Source organism: Rhipicephalus microplus, chromosome 4 (genome assembly GCF_043290135.1).
Source record: "Rhipicephalus microplus isolate Deutch F79 chromosome 4, USDA_Rmic, whole genome shotgun sequence".
Classification (NCBI taxonomy): domain Eukaryota; kingdom Metazoa; phylum Arthropoda; class Arachnida; order Ixodida; family Ixodidae; genus Rhipicephalus; species Rhipicephalus microplus.
Genome location: NC_134703.1, coordinates 115,310,274 through 115,335,064, shown reverse-complemented (window position 1 = coordinate 115,335,064; position 24,791 = coordinate 115,310,274). Strand labels below are relative to the sequence as shown.

The 24,791-nt window shown below is 49.1% G+C and overlaps 1 protein-coding gene across 1 annotated transcript; it reads right to left on the bottom strand.

The window, feature by feature from the left end:
• Positions 1–6,627: 6,627 nt before the first annotated feature.
• Positions 6,628–23,877, bottom strand: LOC119171449 (all trans-polyprenyl-diphosphate synthase PDSS2). Its single transcript, XM_037422266.2, has 5 exons — positions 22,482–23,877; positions 12,359–12,686; positions 11,282–11,512; positions 10,651–10,806; positions 6,628–8,643 (listed from the first exon to the last, which is right to left on the bottom strand). Exons 1-5 carry the CDS (start codon positions 22,757–22,759, stop codon positions 8,488–8,490), a joined length of 1,149 nt encoding a protein of 382 aa, XP_037278163.2. The 5' UTR covers positions 22,760–23,877; the 3' UTR covers positions 6,628–8,487.
• Positions 23,878–24,791: the final 914 nt, after the last annotated feature.

Genomic DNA, 24,791 nt, shown 5'->3' with positions numbered 1-24,791 from the left:
GTCGTGGCCAGTAAGACTTACAAGTAAGCATGTGAACTAGAATATGGCGTATACTCTATAGAAAATTTGAATCGTCAAGGTTAATTAATTGTTTGTCTAGTTTAAAAAGAACTATAGCAACAATGAAACAATCAGCAGAGCGGGATGTTTTTTGCAAAACAGCGTCATAGAAAGGACAGTCTCTTTTTTTTTGCGATCATAGATAAGGCTCGCGAGTCAGCAGCAAGAGCAACGAAGAGATAAATCGTTTCCGGTGTCTTTAACAAGTTTAGAAATTTGTGTAATATGGAGAGAGGAGAGACAGAACATCAGAAATGTAGGGAGATTAACTAGACTAAGCCCAGTTTGCTTCCCTACACTAGGGAGAGGGGAATGAGGGATTAAAAGAGAGAGAGAAGCGGAATCGGCGATATTACCTTCATCATGGCAATGTCATTGCGATTTGACTAAGCAGACAGACTTACCAGCAGAAACGCTTCAGTGAAATCTAGGGAGTCCCCGTGAAGCACAAGACTATCTACCGCGATGCTGTTGGCGAGAAGGGCGACGAAAAGAGCGCAGTTCAGGTTGCCGACAATGCAGCGATTGGACAGCCGTACTGCAACCATTGGGTAGCAGCTCTTGATCAACCAGAGGCACATATCACCATGCGTGTTGGCCATGGTCATCCTCGCGAGACCACTGTTGATCACGGCTTCGGGACCGTTGCTTATGTCTATCAAATCGTCAGGGTCACAGCGAGTAATCGCCGGAGCATTCAGCGCACTGTAAATTGTGGTCCCTGCTATCAGTGCGCACGACTAGTGCTTAAAAGTCGGGGCAGCTCTGGGCTAGACGTCGTAGAGCTGAATGTCGGCGAAGGCCGCAAGATTATGCCGATAGCGACCGCAGCTTCTTATGAGACCCATCCTGAAGAAGTTGGGTAACGTCAATATCTGGGCCAAAATTAAACGAGCTTCAGTTAAAGCTCGACGATGTCCCTGAGCTCCGTGATGAAGTTGCGAAAGCTGTCGCTGTATGCTCCACCGGGTAAACGACGCTAGAGCAGTCTGCGGGCAATAGTGGAAGGCAAAGTTTTCCCACGTCCACCCAGACGTGTCTGGGACCGGCCCGACGAATCCACGTTGTCACGACACCATCGGCGCAGTCGACGGCAATGACGGCCACCTGGTACAGCAACACTTGATGGCAACCGTATGAGAGGTCACGGAGTCGAACGCTGCTCCACGATGGGATCGACTTCCGGTGGATAACGTTTGCGCATACGGCGGCGAGGCCCGTGAAGTGCAACGGTACGGTCGGCTCGCAGTGACTGGGCGATGGCAGTTCAGGGGTGAACGTGAATGCATGCAAGGATAGAGCGGCACCCCAGAAGAGCCGCCCAGAAAGATCCTCGCAAGAAATGCAGATTACTCTGCGTCGGGCAGAAGCATCAAGAGGAGCGGGAAGTTTTGGTCGTTGCCCACTTCTACGAACATGCGGCGCACGGTGGCTGCGTTGTCCTCACCTTGCGACTTGATCTATCGCGTGCGCTCTACCTCAATATCCGCGCCTGTCTTGGACACCAGGGAGAACTGGACTTCGACAAGGTGCCACAGCCGCTGCAGCATTAACGTTGATAATATTCCAGTTGATACCTTCGCAGTGTTCGTGTCAGCGTAAATGAACTACTTTCAACGAAGCCTATCCAGCGGTGCCCATTCGAAACAACGTACAGTCAGAGCTCCTGTGAACCATGCAGCAACTATATCCAGAAGAGGCTATTCGATGCCATTTTCGCTCTTTATGGAATTCGCCACGTCAGCCCTGTGTCACAAGAGGACTCAACCACGCCGAGTCAACCCTGCTGTATGGTTTAAGAACACGATCCGCCTCATTCATGGTTAATTAAGCAATGGGCACTCCTCCTTTAACATGGAGAGAATTGAACACGCTCTGAAAAACGGAGGAAGTGTCAAAGCATTGAAGAGGAAACTTGGGATAGGCAAAAGGCGGATGTATGCACTAAGGGACAAAGAAGGCAAAATAACTACCAATATGGATAGGATAGTTAAAATAGTGGAGGAGTTTTACAGAGATCTGTACAGTAGCCGAGACAATCACGACCTTAATACTATAAGAACTAGCAGTAACCCAGACGACACCCCACCAGTAATGATAGAAGAAGTCAGAAAAGCTTTGGAGAGCATGCAAAGAGGCAAAGCTGCTGGTGAGGATCAGGTAACATCAGATCTGCTGAAAGATGGAGGACAGATTGTGTTAGAAAAACTATCCACCCTGTTTACGAGGTGTCTCCTGGCGGGAAGGGTACCAGAGTCTTGGAAGAACGCTAACATCATCTTAATACATAAGAAAGGAGATGACAAGGACTTGAAGAATTACAGGCCGATCAGCTTGCTCTCTGTAGTGTACAAGCTATTTACAAAGGTAATTGCTAACAGAGTAAAGAAAACATTAAAATTCAATCAACCAAAGGAACAAGCAGGATTTCGAACAGGCTACTCAACAATTGACCACATCCATACTATCAATCAGGTAATAGAGAAATTCTCTGAGTATAACCAACCACTATACATAGCCTTCATAGATTACGAGAAGGCGTTTGATTAAGTAGAAATATCAGCCGTCATGCAGACACTGCGGAATCAGGGCATAGATGAAGTATATATAAACATTCTGGAAGAAATCTGCAGGGGATCAACTGGTACCATAGTGCTTCATAAAGAAAGCAACAGAATACCAATCAAGAAGGGTGTAAGGCAGGGGGACACAATTTCCCCAATGCTATTTACCGCGTGCTTACAGGAGGTTTTCAGAAGCCTAGAATGGGAACAGTTAGGGATAAGAGTCAATGGAGAATACCTTAGGAACCTGCGCTTCGCCGATGACATTGCATTGCTGAGTAACTCAGGGGACGAATTACAACTCATGATTACGGAGTTAGACAAGGAGAGCAGAAAGGTGGGTCTTAAAATTAATCTGCAGAAAACGAAAGTAATGTACAACAACCTCGGCAAGGAGCAGCGCTTCGAGATAGGTAATAGTGCACTTGAAGTTGTAAAAGACTATGTCTACTTAGGGCAGGTAATAACCGCAGAGCCGAACCACGAGATTGAAGTAACTAGAAGAATAAGAATGGGGTGGAGCACATTCGGCAAGCACTCTCAAATTATGACGGGTAGATTGCCACTATCCCTCAAGAGGAAGGTATATAACAGCTGTATCTTGCCGGTACTTAGCTACGGAGCAGAAACCTGGAGACTTACAAAGAGGGTTCAGCTTAAATTGAGGACGACGCAGCGACCAATGGAAAGAAAAATGGTAGGTGTAACCTTAAGAGACAAGAAGAAAGCAGAGTGGATTAGGGAACAAACGGGGGTTAAGGATATCATAGCTGAAATCAAGAAGAAGAAATGGACATGGGCAGGGCATGTAGCGCGTAGACAGGATAACCGCTGGTCATTAAGGGTAACTAACTGGATTTTCAGAGAAGGGAAGCGGGTTTGGGGGAGACAGAAGGTTAGGTGGGCAGATGAGATTAAGAAGTTTGCGGGTATAAATTGGCAGCAGCAAGCAAAGGACCGGGTTAACTGGCGGAACATGGGAGAGGCCTTTGTCCTGCAGTGGACGTAGTCAGGCTGATGATTATGATGACTCCTCCTCTGATGTGCACTGTGTGCAGTGAATTTGGGGAGATACATTACTACATTTGGTCGAGTGAGCGGTTCACCCTGCTCTAAGAAGTGGGGTGAAGACGGTGGCGGCACGACAAGAAGTTCCATAGCAATTTTTTCAAACTGCGATAAAAGACGAAAACACGAATAAGAAAGCATTCGGAACACGGCGAGCAACCTTTTATTTTCCGGAAAGCAAGGAACAAATATTTCAAGCAGGAACCTGGACACGTGACCAATCTTTGCATCGCGCATGTGCCGACAAAAATACAATCACCCTCGTTGGTTTCCTAATGGTTCGTTACTTGTCTTCATCTTCTCGCGCAGTTTAAGACGTTCTTTTTCAGCAATGAACCAACTAACCTATCAGAAAGTGTTAGTTAGCAAATAAATAAAACGTGGATAAAAAATCGCGGCCATGGATATGAAAACCACCTTACAAGAAGCAGCGGCTGTACAATTTATCTGAACGTCTCATTCGTATTTAAAATCTGTTTGTATTCGCTTATTTTATTTTTTGAGCTCTTGCTTCAAGGACCGACAGTGATTCTATAGGTTGGAAAGGATGCTTACTTCTATATACTATATGGAAGCACGCATCACGCCATTGATAAAAAGGAGGGGCAAGAGAATGAAAAATAGAAGAGAGTGGGAGGGGAAGAGATACGGGCATCGCCCAGCGCCAGGTCGTGGTACATCTCTCCCCGTTGGAAAAACCGGTGAGTATCCAGTGTCAATTTGAACCGAAGACAGATACTCCGGCATCGAAAGCTGACATTGACCAGCAATAATTGGGACGAGTATACCGGTTGATCAGCATTAGAAAGCTGCGAGGTTATGTAAGCAATTTGAATCCTCATTTTTATTTGTATGCGCCTGGGCATGCAGTTTCACTTCAACTTATGGTCAGGTGCCGAAACACGAAGACATGGCCACTACGCCTTTGAAAAGGCAGCGGTCAAAGAGCAAGAGCATCCGCCTCCATTGCAGGTTTTACTGGATTCGATTCCCAATCGTGCAGGGCACCCAGCAGTTTTTCTAACAGGGATTGAGGTACCAAAAGGTGGCGCTTCATATTGTGGACCCTCATCCCGACCTGGCCTTATCACTCCTGGTGCTCAAGCAAGCGCCCCATCACGTCATTTATCTGAACCAGACCCCAGATAGGTGAGTCCTGCTGCAAGCTCGTCGTGCCTGTTACCTCTTCACGACAGACATACCAACCACAATTGACGTATACCAGTGAATGGCTTAGCTTTCCTATAGGGTGCATGCCTCGACGCACACTCAGGCACCGTAAGCTTTCCCGGAGAAGGACTCCTCCCCGTGCCATATACTGCATGGTACGCGCCAGGGCGACAGCTGCAGGGCTTGCAGCTATCAGTCCATCTCATAAGAGAAGAGCTCCGCGGGTAATGATCCGCTGTTCCTACTCGCCAGTGGGATTGATTTGTGGGGACACACACATCGTTTACGAAATATCAAATGAATGATCTAGCGTCGAGTGCATGTCGTGGCAAATGCGCCTTTGGTTTCCGTGTAAACAACCAACCACCAGCTGCGCCATGAGTTCGAGTTAGCTGTTGCGGTCCTTGCGAGCGCTGTACTGACCATTTCAACGGAAAGCGGGGACAGGGTTGCGCGGGAGTACAAAGACTGATATGGACTGATGTTCTTGCCTTGGCAGCGCATTTTTAGGGGATGTCACGGGGTCGGGATGCTGACGAAGAAAGAGACGACTTGTCTAAAATGAAACTGTTTACTTGGGCCAAACTTGTGTCCGGTGAACGGAAATTCAGAGTGCAGCGATACACTGGTACTGCCAGCGGTGAACAGAGCGTCAGCCGTCGATCAACTGACAAGCGGTGAAGCACGTCGCCATATTCTAGCGTTATCGCTAGTGGCCACGTAGGTTCCAGGATAATCTGTAATGTTCGCGAAGTGAGCGTGATATTAACAGAACGATCTACTACAGTCCTGATCACATCTCGAACACTGCAGGCGTGGTTCGCGCTCAGAATTGCGATGACAGTGCAATGGAGTGGTAACAAAGCTTGAAGAAGGATTGTGGCAATATTTACAACATCTCGAAGGGAGCCTTCGTTGAAAAGAATTGTCTAGGCGGTGCTCTTGAGCATGCAGCGTTTTGTGTTCACTTCGCTAGCTATCTTAACGCGGAAACCGCATCGCATCTTGTCGAGCACTCTCTAAAACAGAAAGCGCTACAATGTGGCATAAAATCATCTCTAAACAATCAACCGTGGCGCCGTGACGCAAATGAGCTTTGCAACCGTGATAAGTGGTTCGTTAGCTATCTACCACAACCGAAACAAGATACGAAATGTTTGTGTCAGTGCCCCTTTAAGCTGGTGAGCGCAGCCGAATTGAAGAGTGAAGTAATGAAAAAAAAAAGAAAAAATAGCCGCGTACCTATGAGTTTGCGGCAAATGTCGTCGAAACTGCCGGTCGTGCTACACGAGTCCTGGTCTCTTTCGCAGCCACTTTTGATACTGTTCTATAGTTCCATTTGTACCATGCAAGGTGGCAGCATCAGATCATCGGCTGAGGAATTTTTCGTGCATAGCGTCACATTTTCAGCACAGCATATACGTCTTTAGATTTTTGTATCTCTTTATTTCGTAGTAAAGGAACACACCAAATACTTACGTATTGATGTTAAGCCTCCGATATGCGTAATATTTGCTTTTTATCGACGATGTTCGCAAGTATGAACGCAGCCGACCAGTTCAATATGGCTGGGCGTTTACCAAGTGCTTTGGCCGGGTCGCTGAACCGTGTGACAGACAGACCAAAATTTCTGCGTTTATGTATCCCAACAAAGACTATTGTATTTAAAAGAAAGAAAACACGTTTCATTACGACATCACTGCGTAAACATTAAGCTCGTAAATCCAAGAATCTGGCAACGAGATCGAGCAGCACACTCGGAGAGTAGACTATATAAACGTTTTATTTTCCATAAAAATATATCACACACTCACGTGCCTAACACTTCATTGATGTGTGCACAGACTGCTTATACATATATTAAACAATTTGAACATAAAAACAATGGCCTTTCATCACAGAAGCGCTAAAGGAAAACGACGGAGTTCGTAGTAAGCGTGACGCGCTCGTCTAATTTTTCAGATCACAAGGGTCATTTCGCCATGTTGAGTGGTACTAAGAATCATTGAATAAAAAAATATATGCTAATTCAGCTTTTGCGAGCATCCCACGGGCCGTTTGCAAGCGTTGCGATGAGCTGAAAACGTGCGGGAAGCAACGCTTACCGCAGAAGACACACCACTATTAAGAAACACGGCTCAACCCGGAAAGCTGGCTTACTGTTACATGCGTGAGCATTCCTATACACCACCACCACCACGAAAATACGTGGCGTCGTACAGCGCGACAACGTGTTGCGCAGCCTTCACGCTCGGCGAAAATAGGTGGCGCGCATGTACAGTGGTCGTGCTGAGCCTGAACGCATGCTGTCGCTGTACCAAGCAGACCCAGCGGGTAGCAGCAAACACGTGGAGATGCAGACCTGTGTCATGCCGAGTGTTATATATGCATGCATTAATAACGTCCAGTCTTCAATTCACCCGAGGCCTGCTGAGTAAACGGTCGTTGCTTGGTCCCATTTGAGGTTCACGTTCTCAGAAAAAAAAAAGTGGAGGGATCAATGTTTGTGAAGAACAGTAGAGGGTGCCTTCGACATACTGAGACGCTTGTGGCGACGCAGCGGCGCGTTACAATAGGCGCCGCTCAGTCAAAAGCTCGCCACCACCATAGATAATGACGTGACATCTGGCACAGATGCTGCAACTACGCGCGGGAGGCTATATACTGACGTGCTGTGCTCCGAGGCAGCTTTGCCGCTGCTGTGCCAGTTGTCACGTGATCATGGTGGGTGGTAGCCAGCTTTGAGCAGGGCAGAGCCCGTGACGTCGCTACAAGCGCCTCATTATGTCACCGGTGCTTACTCCTGTTTACAAATATGCAATAGGTCTGTCCGACAGACCACGGAAAGCCGGCAAGCGCCGATTCTGCATGCTGATCTGTTGTACCGCCTTACGAACCCTACCTTAGGAACAGTACGCTTTGTCTGTTGCATCGAGTACTCATTCCCGACGGAGCTTTCTTTCAAAACACGGCAGCGAAAACAAGCTGAAAGAAAAATACCGCACGTGTGAGTCTGAAAGACGTTGAAAGCTTCGGGAGGCACTATGTATACAGTCTGTATCCACAGCAGTACGTGTATAAAATGTGTGTTCACTTATGTCAATCTTGCCATGTCTTACCCTGAACACCAGTGACGCGCTCGTCGAAAGCCCCTGTACGCTTGGAAAGCGAACTATATACTCGTACATATTATACTGTATAGAGGAGACGCTCTGTTTGGGCACGGGCGCTCGATAAAATAAAGGCGTTTTGTTGTATCAAGCGGCCTTGGTTTGGAACACTGGCCACGCACATCTGAAGACGCAACAAGATGACTCGAAGACCACCACCGCCGATGCGTAAATTCTTACGGGCACATGCACGCCAGCTTTCGCGTTATTTCTTCCATGTGTATTCGCGAACGAGGCGTGTGAACCCGACAACGAGCATGTCCCACAACGTCGTCCCAAGTTATGATAGCCCAGCGTTCGCCATAATTTCGTGTTGGGCGTTACACCAGGACAATCGAGGGGTCCGCGTGATTCTTTGAATTCCGCTCGTGAAATTAAAATAAACTTAAACAAATCGAGAAAAAAAAAAGCAAATAAGTCAGGGGCAAAGCTATGGCTCTAAGACGAGGGGGTCCTCACAACTCCTTGAGACTGCTGACGATTGTGACGAGGGATTTGGCAGCATCCGAAGACCCGAGATCCCTGGCCAGTAGCCGAGCCTCTTGGATGTAGTATCCCAGCATGACCTGCGCCCGTTCCAGCGCGTCGCCCGACAGCACTTCGGACTGGAGCTTCCGAGAGAGCAACGACATGCGAAGAGAAAAGAAATGAAAAGATCCAAACAGAACAGGTGTAATCAGAGGTGTCTCATTTTTGCATCACGGTACGGTGTGCATGCGGCAGCCACTAGTCGTCACTTGCTTTATTAAAAAAGAACTCGTCAATTGGTACAGCGCCGCACCAGACAGCAACAACGTCCACAAGGGCAATTTTGGAGTTTTAGAAGATTAAGACGACCTTTTTATAACGTGTCACTTCTTGCACTAATCACTATTATCGCTAATTTAATGCTTTTGACTGTTTCACCTATGCAGAGAAGCAGACCAGAATATACTAGCTTTCACATACACTTTTTTTCACATATACACATACTCTAATACACGCTGGCATCATTCAATCTGAATGTCTAATGCCGGAAACGCAGGGTAAGATGGGATGTCCCGCAGGGCATCACATTTGGTGCCTCTTAAAGGTTACCATTTTGCTTATGGAAGACCTTGTGGAAAGTTCCCGCAATTTTGAACCCCCTTTCAAATATTGTTGAATGTGGCTGTAAGCAAGACTATTCACGCGCCAGACCTTGTGGTGTGTGTCTATACTTGGCCTCCATCTGCACAACCACTCGCACGAACCCGACAACTTTTGTCTTGCTCACTTATCGACACACCTTCGCCCAACAAAGTTCGCACAGTTAACGCACCCTATTCACTCACTCACTGATCCAGCCTTTAGCTGGTTAATATTATTCAGTCCAGCAGCCTTCTCTGTCTCAAACACGCACATTGAGGCGTACACCCTGATTGTAGCTTGAAGTTTGCAAAGATGCTTACTTGTGCAACACTTCAGGGAGCATGGCGCAACGTCCATTTTCCTGATACGAACACCCACAGCACTGAGCGCCTCGTCACCGGGTGTCTCTTCACCCTTTAGAAATGCAGTTGAGTGCATGGCGGCACTGGGAATCATCAAGTCTCTCAGTGAAGGTGGACGCTCTACCACTTCCCCACCATTCACTCGCAACGCCCCTGCTAGAGGCGTCGCATAACCCACGCGCTATCTGGAAAGAGGTTACAACATTTCCTTCTCCGTGTCACATGGGCGGCGCAGCGTGAAATGGGTGTCGGAAACGTTTGACAACATGGACATGCGCGGAATCGGGCTACGTCGTCTGTCACTGTGACACGCGCATAGATTCGCATTGCGCGGCTCTTGCGGAGACGGATGGTGCGACGGCTCTCGTATTTTACCGGCGCGTGCTCATCGTACGCCGAGCAGCGCCGCCGGGTCACGACGTCGATCCACATTGCCGCCGTTGGTAGGACTGAAGGAAACCGTTACATAATCGGCCGAAAGCTCTTTCGACGGCTGCGCGCTGAACGTACGCCTTCTTCTCGTATTTCTTTTGCACATTTCCGATTCTTCTGGAGCTGTACTAGATTTATAGCTATTGTGACGTAAAAGTTTATTCACATCCGTGCCAAAACCACAATATTCTTACGTAGCACAGCTTAGCAGAAGAGTCCTGCTTACTTTTGTCCACCTGGAGGGCATTCCAAAAAAGTGCTTTGATTCTTTTTTTTTTTTTTGCGAGTCCTCACTTTCCCCATATATATATAAAAATTTCTTTCAGGAGGTGCGTGTACTCTCTTTGGGGGTCATTATACTTTTGTGGGAGAGTCTTGGGACACCCAAAAGAGAGTTACCCACACGTGGCTTATCAGAGATTTACCTAAAGGAATAACACTTCTTTTTTAAAAGCGGGTTCCACTTGCTGCCACGGGTGACTGCACGAGTATTTTTCCCACATCATAATATTGAAATTAAACCTCCTTGCGCGTTCGTTCTTAGCAGAGAATCGGCGCATCCGATAAATGACACCCAGGTCACGTCGGGACAATGGCAGGGCACGTTTCCGAACTGGATGTCAGATGTTTGACGTGCGGTGTGACCAAGTTCTGTTGTCATATGCAAGTCTGCACGCAACTTAATGCATCGTTGCAGTTTTCACGTGCACCAACCTTTGAAAACTCCAGATCCTTCATTCCGGTCTCCTTGAGGCGGCCCAGCACGTGTGGATGCGTTTCCATGTGCAAAACTATCGGAAGACTAGTGATGTCGTAGTCAAGGCCCGTTGAGTATGGCGCCTCCAAGAACTGCCTGGTTTCGTGGTACGTCTGCGCATGTTGGAAGAAGTTATGAAATCTTAAATTAGGGGCTTTATACTACCGCAAACAGATATGTTATACTAATGCACGTTGGCTGCAGAACAATTTTATCACATTGGGTTCTTGAGTGTGGGCTTAAATCTAAGTAGATGTGTGTTTTAGCATTTCGCCTTTATAAGAGTGTGACCGCAGCGAACGGCAATCGGACCTGAACCCTCCTTCCTTGCATTAACACCATGTGCCTTATGGTACATGGCTGACAGTCTAGACACAATATGTTGTTTTAGCGAGACGAATCATGAATTACGGCGCAGTTGAGTTATCGCTTCAGTATCTCTAGCTACGAAAAATTAATCGTGGTATACAGCAATATATAAACAGAAAACGTCTGTTGAAATAAGTAAAAACGAACAAGTCAACAACAACAAAAAAAAATCGTGTCCACTCACTAAACCAGCCGACGAGGTTTCAACGACAGACTTACCTGCAGGGCAAGGGCGATATGCTTGCCGAGCTGGTAGACCTGGTCCTGGACCTCCTTCTCTTGGCCAGCGACCATGGCTGCGGCCCTGTAGGCGGAAGCCAGCAGACTGGCGGTCTTCAGGTGGGTCTTCTTTTCCCACCACATGGCGTCCACGAAGGGCGCCTCCTTCAGGTCGCTCTCGAAGTACGACCGCACGTAGTCCTCGACCACCTTACCGAACACGTCCAACATCTGCAGTGCAACAACGGAAGGGTCAGCTTAACCACACTGACGGCCACGATGTCGTTAGGCTTACATCACAATACTGATGAAGCATTGTAGAACCTAGACAGTGATAAGGCCTGTGTTCTGCAACCTTTCCATCAATCAACTACCGTATTTGCCCGACTATAACACGTGGGGTGACTTCATTGCGTCCAGAGAGAAAATATATATATTGTAATATAATATACACACGCGTCAATATATAGGATTTCGATGCGATTGTAACGCGAGGGTTGACTCTAGGTAGCAAAAACCTGAGAAAAAACGCGTTACGTTTGAGGAGAAGGGCTTCTTGCAATTTGTAGCGCGTCCGCGGCTTATGGCGCTGCCGCGTATGACATTGTCGATCGTGACGGCATTCTGAACTGGATGTGCACGTCTGCTTGAAATATTAAAAAAAAAATGACCGGAGTTGGTTTAGGGGCCCTTTAAAATACTCGAATATGGGCGGTCGCAAAAAAAAGAGTGACGTTAGTTGCAGCCAGTTACATAGCCGAGGGGGAGGGGGCAAAGTGGGTCCGTGCCTTCCTGCACCCGAAATTTCTTCCGCCATAGCATACACAGCACTAAATGAGGCACGACTACATCTGCCTGCTCGGGCCCCAATTCGAATCACAGTGGTGCCCCCACCCCTCCCCTCCTGAAGACATTTCTGCCTACGGCCCGGGCTGTAGGCAGAAATGGCGTTGTTGACGTAAGTATGCGCAAGGTTAGCCACTAGGGGTCATGAGCTTCATCGCAGCCCCTAATGGCAGTGCGCAGGCATGCAATCATCGAGCTATACTGTGTGGATTCCGCACACGGTCTGCGCACCACGGGAATGCCTATGGCCGTGGTGGTCTGAAAGGCCTTGGCGAAGAAGAAGTCCCCGGCGAGCACGGTCATCTTGTTGCCCGTCTGGACGTCGTCCAGCACGAGCGGGTCCAGCCTGTCCCTCTCGGCCGCGGCCACGTTGAGCGCCGACGCGTGGATGATCTGCGCCGCGTGGAACTCCTCGGTGGCGCTGACGACCAGCTGCTGGCGGCGGGGCACCTTTTCACGTTGATCGGCCCTGCGCTCGACCACGGCGCACGCCTTGATGAACAGCGAGACGAGGAGACCCCGCGTCTGGATGTTGGTGCTCTGCTGGAACAGCAGCTGCCTGCGTGGAAGACGGCGGAGGTATACATATAGATATGTACGTCACTGAATGGTGGTGAAACAGCGCCGAATGTGAGCACAAAAGGCAATATGAAGTGTTCTGGCTACGGATGGGGCTAGGAGGGGTTACGTAACCGTTTTCATTAAAGTTACGTTAGCCAGCCGTCTACTGGACTTATGTTTGAAGAAGTATAATTTATACGTTTCAGCAGTAATAAAGGTTTATCCAATCCAATCTCGAGAGCATGAGCGATGCCAACAAACGTCTTAGACTGCTTCGTAGCAATGTTGTATAATCGGTACAAAGATAGAAGAAAAGTAGTCGAGGTTGAGAAAAAAAAATTGAAAGCAGTGATGGGAATATGTGGCGGTCATTGTCGAGCCTGCAGTATTCAGTTGACTTCAGAGCTGTATTCCATGGGCTTGATAAGGCTGATTCTTACATAGATGGAAATGTACTGGTAATGTTGTGTTACACTCAGAAAACTTCACTTAGCAACATGACCAGCAGCGTATCGTAGTGATCCAAAAATTAACTTTAATTATCGTTGTGCTTGTTCTTCAACTCGTGCTCCAAAATATCAACACTTCGAAAACGCCTTCAGTCTTCCAGCTCCGGTAATGCAAGTTACCATTATGCTATGTGCCAATATCTTTTTATAGGCATTCAACTTACTTAACTATTATTCTTACTCTTCATATGTCCGTGCTCGTTTGCTGTTTCTGCATTGTTTCCAGGGCGACATCCTATTATTTAAGTAAACGTAGGATATTGCTTTGTAAACGCAATAGGGCTGTAATATATTCAACATGCAACGCCAACACGACTGTTTTGAGAAACTTTACTTCACCCCTCGCTCACAAAGAACACGCACTTTAGCAAATAATAACATCGCAATCAATCCATGCGATGTTATATAACAGCCACTTCGATTGTGCCACGTGTCAAAAGGAGTGACAACCGTAAGTAATCTTCTGACGTGTCAAAGAGGTATCAAATACGAGGATTCCGTTCACACACGCGATTGTGCAACGGGGACCGAAATGCAAGTGCACGAAGGGCGTGTTTGCATCCCGCGCAAGACATACAGGCCGCCCAGACCACGATTCGAACCAACGACGTCTACGCCGAGCAGCTCGAAATTCTTTTTAAAGCGTGCACTATATATCCGCTCACCTATCGCGAAAAAAGAAAACACCGGTTATCAGGGCCGGCGTTTTGCATTTCTGTGCCGTATGCGCACGTTTCGCCACGTGCACGATCCAAATAGCAGCCAGACGAGATCGGCGGCGCAACGCCCTCTCGTAGCGGAGGTCATCGATACGCGCACTTGACCCGAGACGGAGCCTCTTGCCCAAGGCTCGGCGAGGGAAAGGATTCTCCTCCAGTCCCTCTGCCCGCCGATCTTTGCTGCTTTCTTCGCCGAGCTCGCATTCCCAGCCTTTATATTTTCGCGATAGGGTGCAGCACATGCATTTGCATAAGCGCGTGCACGCATATGCGCTTTGAACCAAGGACGATCTCGCAACGCGTTCTCCGTTTTGCGTTTTTTCAGCGGCGACTTTCCATATTCCCGGAGATTTTCGTGCTGTATATGGCTGCAGTTACGGTTAGCGGTCCCAAAGTTTCTTAACGTTGTCGTCCATTCTGAGTGAGGAGATATTCGTATCTGTGCTGAATGGAAAGTAAGGCAGTATAATCTATAGATATATAGATAGATCGTAGATATCACGTATGTACGTATTACTTCTTGTAATTGTTCTCTTTTTTGTTGTTTGGTTTGTTCTAGTTTTCCTGTGTGTGTGTGTGTGTGTGTGTGTGTGTGTGTGTGTGTGTGCGTGTGTGCGTGTGTGCGTGTGCGTGTGTGCGTGTGCGTGCGCGTGCGTGCGTGTGCGTGCGCGTGTGCTTGTTCGATACTGCTATCTTGTTAACTGGATAGCATGTTCTAACGTATCCTACTTTTTTTTTCATGCGTGAATAAAAAAAATTCACCAAGAAGCAAAAATATTGAACCACCAATCACTCTGTGACCATCACAATCGGTGTGATATGAGTGCTGCTTGCCGTTCTGGTGGGCAAATCGGCCAACGATACCATTCAGCATTTTGGATTCAGATAACCGCCAGCTTGCACACGTGCTCTTCGCATAGGCAGTACGCCGTGACAGTACTTGTGAAGATGATGATGATCTGTATAGTTAGGAGCAGTTGAAAAAGACTATCACTATTTAGACTCATTAAACTGGGGTACAGAATTGCTTGGAATCAAGGTGTCAAAGCGAACCCGAGCCGGAATTTCGAGGGGAATAATTGAGACAGAACAATATTTTTGTTTCGCCAATTCATTCGAAAACTATACGTGATGCTATAAAAATCATGACGGCTCCCCTGAGCGATAACAGCACGCGAGATTAATTTTAATTTCAATATAACTCGCGATTGACTTTCCCGAAAGCATTAATTCCGGTTACGAGGATGATGCTTCGCATTTATTCAGTGCGCCGCTCAAAAGCTGCATTCTTGTAAAGGCCGCTGTGTTGTGCACTGTGTAAGAAAATAGGACTCACATATTCTTCCTTTCTTTTACGATTTTTATGTACGAGCAGCCGAACAACCCGCTTCGAAGTGTCTCTCAGTTAATCTACGCAGTATATTCAACACGCTGGGCCTTTCTTCGTGCGCAAGTCGCCACAAATGAGGCTAACTCAACGACGTTGTGAGGCAAGCAAGAAAACAACGAGAGAGTGAGGAAGAGCGTACATTTTCCGTCCACCGGCTTACAGAAGCCGCTTTCGCGTCGACGCGGCAGTGATTGAAGGGAGAGAGCGATGGTCATTTCCGCGTCGATCAGCGGTGGGTGGGTGCCGACGACTTCCCCGCTGCCGGCGCGCAACACGAGAGATGCGAATCAGGGCTACGCCGAGGGCCGACCGACAAAGGTTTCTTCGGCGACGGGCGCCGCCGTGGCCCACTTTCACTCTCGGCAGGACGTGCACCTCACTCAAGCAGTCGCCGCCGGTCATCGAACCCGGCGACCATGCGCGTCGCCGATCTTCGAGACGCTCGGAAGAAAGAGGAAGTGATCGGCGCCCGTTATTCCTCCTCCCCGTCCCGTAGGAACATCTCGCTCGGATCTGCGTGCATGCGAACTCGTTCAACGAGCTCGGCGGGCCTACACTCCGGCAGCAATCCTTTTCTTGCTCGCTCTCTCTGTTGTCCGGGTCTCTTTTCTTTCCAGAAATAGCGGCGCACATACAAGCTACACATCGTGCCGAGTCGCTCAGTGGTGTCAGAGATCACGCTTGCCCTTCCTCTCCCTCTCTCTCATCTGGCGAGACGCCGTGGCTGCGCACGCGGCACAAAACGGGATCTCGCGAGCGGCAAGGGTCGTGTCTCGATATGGGACACTTTCGGCTGCAGCGGCAGGGACAGTACGCCAGTGTAAACGTGCATACACACGTCGTGCATACCTAAGCGAGTGCCGTATTCCGCGATTTCCTCACGCATGTAGCCCAAGTGGCTCTCCCTCTCTATGCTAGACGATTCGGTATCTCGAACAAGCGAACCCGCGACGCGCGTTTAAGCATCTGGAAGCAGCACAGCAAGGGAGCATTTTGTTGAGAATTCGTTGTATGCCGGCGTTAAGCGTTCGCGACGGCCTGTCCGCAGAGCTTCACAGCGGGCGACCGAGCGGCCACATCCGAGCCTGTTTACGGAACACTTAAAGCGCCGCGCGGTTGTTAGATGGAAAGTCGTTCGTTAAATGGAAAGTATGTTTCACAAGTCGGAAACGAAGGCTGCCGACGTTGAAAACACTAACGGTGCTGAAATTACGCTATGCGACGTCGTGTCATCATCTGACGACATAATATCGCATGGCAACTGTCGCTTGGTCAAAACGGCACCGATCCCTGAGGCAGTACAAAGCCACGTGAGGTGTACAGGTTCGAAGGAGTGGGAGACAAGTACAACCAGATTGAGAACGTCGAAATGATTTAACCAGCGTCTCGCGAGCACATAAGCTTTCTGCTGCGCTCTCTTGAGCGTTACCCAGCAAAAATGTGATATATTTCAAATTGGTCTGTTATGTAGAAAATGGGTGCATATGGAGCCCGCTCGTATTGACACATCAAAAGCGTGCATTGTGTAAAGTAACTTTACTGTTTATAACAGACAATCGAATTCAGCACCGAAAGGAAAAGAAGAACTGCCTAAATTACTACCCCTGCTTACGGCTTTTCCTGTCGGTCATGTGTTCCGTCAAGCCCTCGCCACTGCACGCTAGACCGTGTCAGATGTGGTGTTTGCATTTTTTGACAGTGGGAAAGTAGGTTTTGGTGGCCGATATATTTTTTATCGGTTTTTTTTTTGCTTGGCTTGTGGTGTGCTCTTATCGTAGTGGCTTACGAAACTCATATCTGCGAGTATATGCATCAATTTTCCGATTAAACTTTCAGTTGTTAGTACGCGCTCGTCCGTGTCTTTGTTAGTCCTTGTCTACGTCACGCGCACGCATTTGAAGCAGTCATGAATCACCAACTCGTCAAATCAGCCATTTTGACAAGTTTGATTGCCGCTTAAAAATTAGCGGAGCAGGGGAACATCAGTTGTGTGCTTCAGAGTCCGACGTCATTCCGATAGCTCACTTACTTGCGCCGCTGGATACGTCTAAGATGTGATAGCTGACCTGAGCTATATACCGAAAGGTCGCGCAAAGCCAGATGACGTCGCACGAAGCCTTGGCACAAAACTGCCCGTATTTATCTCCAAAGGTTGCGTGCTGCCGTAAAGTCGGTGCGAGGAGGCTGAAATTACTGAACAACGAACCTACCAGCCATTCGTCATTGCCCAGTATACGTGGGCTGCACGTACACGTCACACCAGAACGAGAAGACTGAACAGCAATGTTGGTCAACATGTGCAGCTGCCTGGAAGCATAGTCGGGAGCTTTGCAGCGGCGAGATCTGGTTTTCATTCGTGCTGCCGGGTTCACCATGATTGTATGCATAAGGCATAACCACGCATTATAATGTTGAGTTTTCCCGCGGTTATTACAAGTTGGCGCGCGTGAACTACAGATGCATGTTGAGGGAAAAGCGCCGTATATTGCTTGACTGGCGCGCATAAAACGGGAAAACCTGAAGGAAGAGAAATACGTCCGTGTATGCAGTCGTCACTTCACCACAAATAAGGGTATTTCAGAGTTACGTCCAGCTTTACTGCACGTTTACTGACGTGAACACGTTGCTTCTCCGAAATGATATCTAAATTCTCAGCAATCTACAGACCATCTTTTCTAATAACCACGTCTCGTGTTGTTATATATGAGGTCTAACGGCGTAACATATGTGAAGATGTTTTCTTTAATTGGACACTGCGCGAACTTAATGGACTACGCGAACGCCGACTGGGCACCGAGGCTACAGCTGGGCCACCGCCGCCACAGGTGCGTGTTTTCACCGCTCTAAAAAGCGACGGACGAACACGCTAGATGCAGTCGCAGCGAACCCGCCACCCACTGAGTCGGGAACATAGCTCGAACTGCCTGCTACAGGCGCAGAACCAGATGGTGATGAACCATCAGCAGTAGATCCTGCCGAAGATCATGCGTCTTGAGTAAGACGATGCTTTACTTCGACCGTTACGTGGAATAGCATCCTAACTTATAACCTGACCTATAGAACGAAATTATGACAGGTAGTTTGCCACTATCCCTCAAGAGGAAGGTATATAACAGCTGTATCTTGCCGGTACTTAGCTACGGAGCAGAAACCTGGAGACTTACAAAGAGGGTTCAGCTTAAATTGAGGACGACGCAGCGAGCAATGGAAAGAAAAATTGTAGGTGTAACCTTAAGAGACAAGAAGAGGGCAGAGTGGATTAGGGGACAAACGGGGGTTAAGGATATCACAGTTGAAATAAAGAAGAAGAAATGGACATGGGCCGGGCATGTAGCGCGTAGACAGGATAACCGCTGGTCATTAAGGGTAACTAACTGGATTCCCAGAGAAGGGAAGCGGGTCAGGGGGAGACAGAAGGTTAGGTGGGCAGATGAGATTAAGAAGTTTGCGGGTATAAATTGGCAGCAGCAAGCACAGGACCGGGTTAACTGGCGGAACATGGGAGAGGCCTTTGTCCTGCAGTGTACGTAGTCAGGCTGATGATGATGATAGAACGACGAGCCGCTTTGCTGCTATGCCCTTCACCCATACCGCTGGTGAAGTAGCTGTGGCCGTCAAGCGACTTGTACACCATTTATTGCAGCGTGACACGTCTTGCCGAAAGCACCAAATAGTTCATTGCGCCGCGTGTCACGGGAGGCAGCAGATCGACCTTCGGCGTAGCATCCTGGTCGATGCGCAGTTCGTACGGGTCGATGCCACCGCACATTTCAATGTTTGCTTGGTATCGCACACGAGTCAATCCCACGATATCTTCTATAGGCACGACGGACAAAGCGCATGCGCGTTTTCTTTCGCCATATCGCTCGAATGGCGCCGACAAGCTTTCGTCGCGGCGGTAAACTGCACGCGCAGCCCGACTCGATGTCGACAAACATGGCGGTCGCTCAATTTGCCAGCCGGAAATGACGTCACGGGAAAAAATGTCTACAAATATAAAGTTAAGGCTGCCTGCCAAATATTCTTCAATACCTAAACCGTCAAACCGTAGCGCGCAGCTATAAGCAATTTTTAAAAGCTGTAAGAGTATATGAAAACGCTTTAGGAACACTTCTGGCAATCATCACAATCTCTTCTCGAAAATCTCCCCATCCGATTATCGTGGTGTCAAACGAATGACGATAGTTATAGCGCGAGAACAGAACGACAACAAAGAGACAACTATCTTCATGTCATACCAACTAGCCCAAGCTGCCACACTTCCAAATCAAACGAATGTCGCAAACATCACCCGCCCGCCCGAGCTCCTGGCCGCTCAACAATGCTGACGTCCTTTTCCGCTGCAACGCTGGATCTCCGTGTCCGTCGACGCCGGCTCAGCGTTATAAAATACTTGGCGAATCAGACACGACATATTGCTAGGACGGAAGCAAGACTTGCATTGAAGTACTAAACAAGTTTAACCATTGCAATGCGAGTACAAGTGTGGCTTTGGGCTAGTTCGTATGGCATGATGATAGTTATAGCGCGAGAACAAAACGACGACACAGAGACAAGAAGGACACGAGCACTCGTGTCCTTCGTGTCTTTGTGTCGTCGTTTTGTTCTCGCGCTATAACTATCGTCATGCGAGTACAAGAGTCGCCTCACACCAGCCACCGGTGAAGGGTGGCCACGAATAATTTGACGGTTCCACCTAAAGGAAAGAACCCAACGAGGGAACACGTGCATCTCATCTGTGTCTTCCTCGTACGATGTTCAGGTTTTCGTTTACGCGTACGGGACCCATCAAATAGGGAAATTGACGCGAGAAAATATGTGCGCATACAAATTAAGAAATCGGTTCACGGTTCCCCGAAGAAGGCTCCACCGGTGGAGTAAACATTGTCAGAAACCAGCGCTAGCTGAAAGAAGGATGGATCGAAAAACTGTTTCACGTGAAGGCTGCAACATTTAGTGTTCCTTATCCCGACCATCTGTAGATGTGAACTTTAGGTGTTTCGGATTTCCTAGAACGGAATACAGCGCCACTTTTCTTGAAACTCGATATGGAAAGTCGGCACTTGGCTCTCGTTGTCCATTTAGTCAAAACACATGCACGACGACCTCAGACTGTATGGTGAACTGCCGTTCTGATGACGACTTCTAGATTTTCTGGTGATCTGTGCAAAACGGTGTTCAAATTTTCAGAAAAGAGGTCCCTCTTTCTGAACGGGGGAAGTGGGGGATACACAATATGGTACAATATGATGTGCTGTGTCCTAGAAAGCTAAGATCCGGTGATCCTGTGTGCGAGGCCATCAAAATACATCTGGAAGCCAACAGGGCTCTAAATTACCCAAGTGCAGGGCCACAGCAGCACACTTACGGGAACACCAATATGCGAGTGCGTGCATGTTTAGGGTGGCTAGCATGGCGCCTCCATTTACACACACGCGGCTTCGCTAGGTAAAGCACGTGCCCTTCCTCTTCTTCGCAGTTCATCCAACGCGAGGGCATTAGCTGGCATTAGCCTCGCACCTTCAAGTTATCTCTAGTGTTCACGTCACGCCAGGTTTAGAGCCTCCCCATCACGTCCACATAATTTTCACGCGTGACGTCATGAACACGTTCTTTGCGTTGGGGGCTCTATGAAGGCGGCAGGCATGACTTCTTATCTCATTGATTGATATGCGGAGTTTAACGTCCCAGAACCACCCTATGATTATGAGAGAAGCCGTAGTGGAGGGCTCCGGAAATTTCGACCACCTGGGGTTCTTTGACGTGTATACCCAAATCTGAGCACACGAGCCTACAGAATTTCCGCCTCCATCAGAAATGCAGCCGGGATTCGAACCCGCGACCTGCGGGTTAGCAGTCGAGTAAAGTGCCACTAGACCACAGCGGCGGGGCCTCATCTCATTAAAGAGTCAGTGCAGAGGACACACAGTCGTTCAGTCCCCGCGTTTTTCCGTGCTTCCCCACTTGCTTCCGTTCATGAGCCGCACCAAGAGGGAACATAAAGCTACGCGAGGGGCTCCGGCACCATGATGTTACCATTTGAGCTCACGCAGCATGTCAACCAGCTGGGGGCCCTAAGATGGCGACCACGAGGACGTCACTGCAAACTACGCAAACCATCGGAAATTGTTTTTGTCGTTCGGATAAAAAAAAGGGGGGAGGGGGGCGAGGCACGCGGAAGGCGTGTGTGCCGGGGCGGCGTCTTGCTCCCTTTCCTCGACGTCTTGCCCCGCGGTGCCGGCTGACCCACATGCGCTCGATGCGTGGTCGCGGCAGCGGGAAATGCGAATCGGCAGCTCGCCGCTTCCCTTGTGATGCATGCCGCAGGTGCAGATCGAGGCACGCAGCACGCGCTTCACAGCTTGAACCACCGCCCATCAGGGATGCGCGCAAACGGTTTCCGGACGTCAAGGTCTCAAATGTTGATGCATGCGTGGCAGTGTGTATTTCGCTCGTCGAAGATCTGCTTTTGTTTCTTTTGTAATTGTGTAGATCAAACTTTTCCTATCTGTAAGGCCGTGCCAGATACCATGTGGCAGGGGTGCATGAAAAGAAATGGAAAAAAAAAGTGTTGGATTCTAGCTTGCTTGAGTAGACATGCTTCTGGATGATTGCAGTTTTGTTATTTTATCTTATTTTCTTTGGGGAAGTTTGCAAAAGGAGATTTAGCACTGAACAATGTCACAATTTTAGCCATCCATCGTGTGGATAACTGGAATGGGAGGAAAGCATAGTGTTTCAGTTTTTACTAATTTCAATTCGTGGGTAATCATTCAGGTTCCTCTTAGAAAGAAAGCGCAATAACGCATCATATCGCCGCGCTGGACTACGAAGATTTCGGTGACAAACGCTTTGCCAGTTAAAGTTTCAGCAGTGTCTCATCCGAAGCCAACCTAGCCCGACGTCGACAGGGCAAACGATTGTTATAGCGCAAGAACAGAACGACGACAAAGGGACAAGAAGAATACGAGCGATAACTAAGCTTCCAACTATTCGTTATGCAAAGCTAGTCATTTTGCTGCGGCAAATGCACTATGCCGGTGCCATTATAGTTCACGGAACAGGATAGTAACTTACCTCAGAGCGCTGGTTAGATGCGTTGTACAAGAGCGAAAGCCTCGGATGTTAACTAACACAAACACCAAGCATGACCTAGAGGTGCATGGCGGACTCACTTCACGGAATCCACGATCGGGTGCTGGCTTCCCATCATCTTGGCCACGGTGCCCAGGAATGTGTGCAGCTCGCCCATTTTCATGAGCTTCTCCGAGAAACGGCTCGTGTCGTGGCCCGTCAGCTTCTCGGCGCACTGGATGGCGTGGTTGAGCCGCAGCGAGCTGGGCACCGCTGATCGCTGCGACGAAGACCACACGCACCTCCACTGCTGCTCGCGGCCTACCGAGGCGGCGTGGCGCATCTTGGAGCACAGAAGCCGAGTCCTTCCGGAAGCCATAATGTTCCCGCACTTTCACGGAGCCGGACGATAATTACGACTTTTCGCAGATAGGCTATATTTCGTCAGGGCCAGTAGATCACACCATACACTACTGGAGCAGCCGATCGAACGCCTTGCCTCTGGGCGAGCAATCGCGAGGACAGTATCTTTCCACAGCCTGGAAACGTCGTTTGTTGCCAGATTAAGCGTGATTAATCAATGATCTTCGGCAGATAACTGTGGTGTCTGCACCGTTCACTTCGCTAACATTTATACGAGCACTGCATCGGTAGTGCACAGTCACTTTTGGCAAACGCTTTCCAAGAACGACGTTATCCACGAGTGCTTTTCCTGCGTTGTCAGGCGCCGTTGAAGGGAACGCGGGATAGTTCAGCTGTGGTTCCAGCAGCGGCAAAGTGTGAAGTCAGGGGCCGGAGTATCCGTAAAACCTCAGCGAGAGCGAAGTCCAATCCGCATTGTTTGACCGCCAGGAATTGCGACGACGTCTACTGGAACTGCGGCGCGGAACCCGATCGGCGTGCTACTACCGAACGATACGATGCCCCGGAGCTGCGAACGAGTCGGAAACACCGGTGGAAGCCGAAGCGACGAGGAGGAGCGGCGCTGAGGACGACTGGCGGCCGTCACGGTCCTGGTCACTTTCGGCGGCGTCGGCCCGCAGGGAAGGAACGTCGCGAAGGGGCAGAAGTAAATGAACCCCCGATGACGCCGGCGCGCGTTCGCTCTGGTATGACTCGCGGGGAGCAGAGCGCGTACTAGTCTTCGAGGAAGGCTACACCGCCTCGTAGAAGAGGAAAGGGATGGCGGGGAGGAAGGGAAGGGGCTTCTGAGAGCTCATCTCCTCGCCACTGCCGTACACGCCGAAGAAAGAACGAGATGCGGAGAAGGCCCGGCCCAGCTGGCCGAAAAAAAGTGGGCCACGCTGCTACGTACGGCGGCTGGCCGCGTGGATGCAAGCGAGGAAGGGGGTGATAACCCTACTGAGCGGCTTCTTAGGACCTGCTGCTGCCGCTTTCGCAGAGTCGGCCCGGAGAAAGTGGTCCGCCAGGTCCCGTTGTCCTGCTGCCGGTGAGAAGCGGCGCGTGTTCAACCGGCATCGTTACCGGGTGTCCTTTTCCTGGCGCGCATTCACGCAAAGCAATGGCGAGGGGGGGGGGGGGGCGTGTTCACTGCGGAAGTCTTGGGGGAGGGGCGTCACTGATACGGATGCAGATCTGCAGACTCAATAAACCCGGTTTTATCAAGCTCCCATTTTAGCATATCGTGAATGTTAACGACGTTGCAGGATATTTGTCTCGTTTGTTTATTTTTTTCTTCCTATCGATACAACGTGCCGCCTCCGCAATCTTCTCAGATAGAAGACCAGAGCGCCGAGACCTCCGGAGGCCTAAATCAAATGGGTCATTCATAATAACCCCGAAGATTGCAATTCTGTGAGAAAATACGAATGAAGAATTGCTTTTTTTAAGGTATAATAAACAAGTGATTCGGCTGCTTGTATGTGGTATCAAATATGTCTACGTTAAGAAACAAAAACTGAATTGACCATTTGCAAACATCTGCAAGCGGCTTTCCTACAAGGTTGTTTTCCAACCGAAAGCTCTCGTTCACAGGTAGCTTTTCGCACTCATTCTGTTTTCGCTGTCACCCCAGAGTTCTAGTACACTGTACCCACGCCCCAACCCTTTTCGAACGACAGGCTCCTCACCCGCCACGCGATCTGAGGATTCATACAAGACGGGACAACCACGTAGTAATCATTTGGGCGGAAAATACTTTTGTTGTCCTCGCGTGCCTTCACTGGAATAGGAGCGGTAAACGCACACTGAGCCAAAAAAGCAGCCTGCGCACGAGAGTTTTTGGTTGGAAGACAAGTTCGCAGGAAAGCCGCCTTGTGCATTTTTGCAAGTTTGGACCAACTCAAGTCGAGCACTTATGTCAGCATGCCTTTCTCGGTCCCCGTACGTTCACCCCTCCACATTCCGACAAAAGTGAAACGAGCTGCGCAGAAGATTTTCAGTGGCTTCAC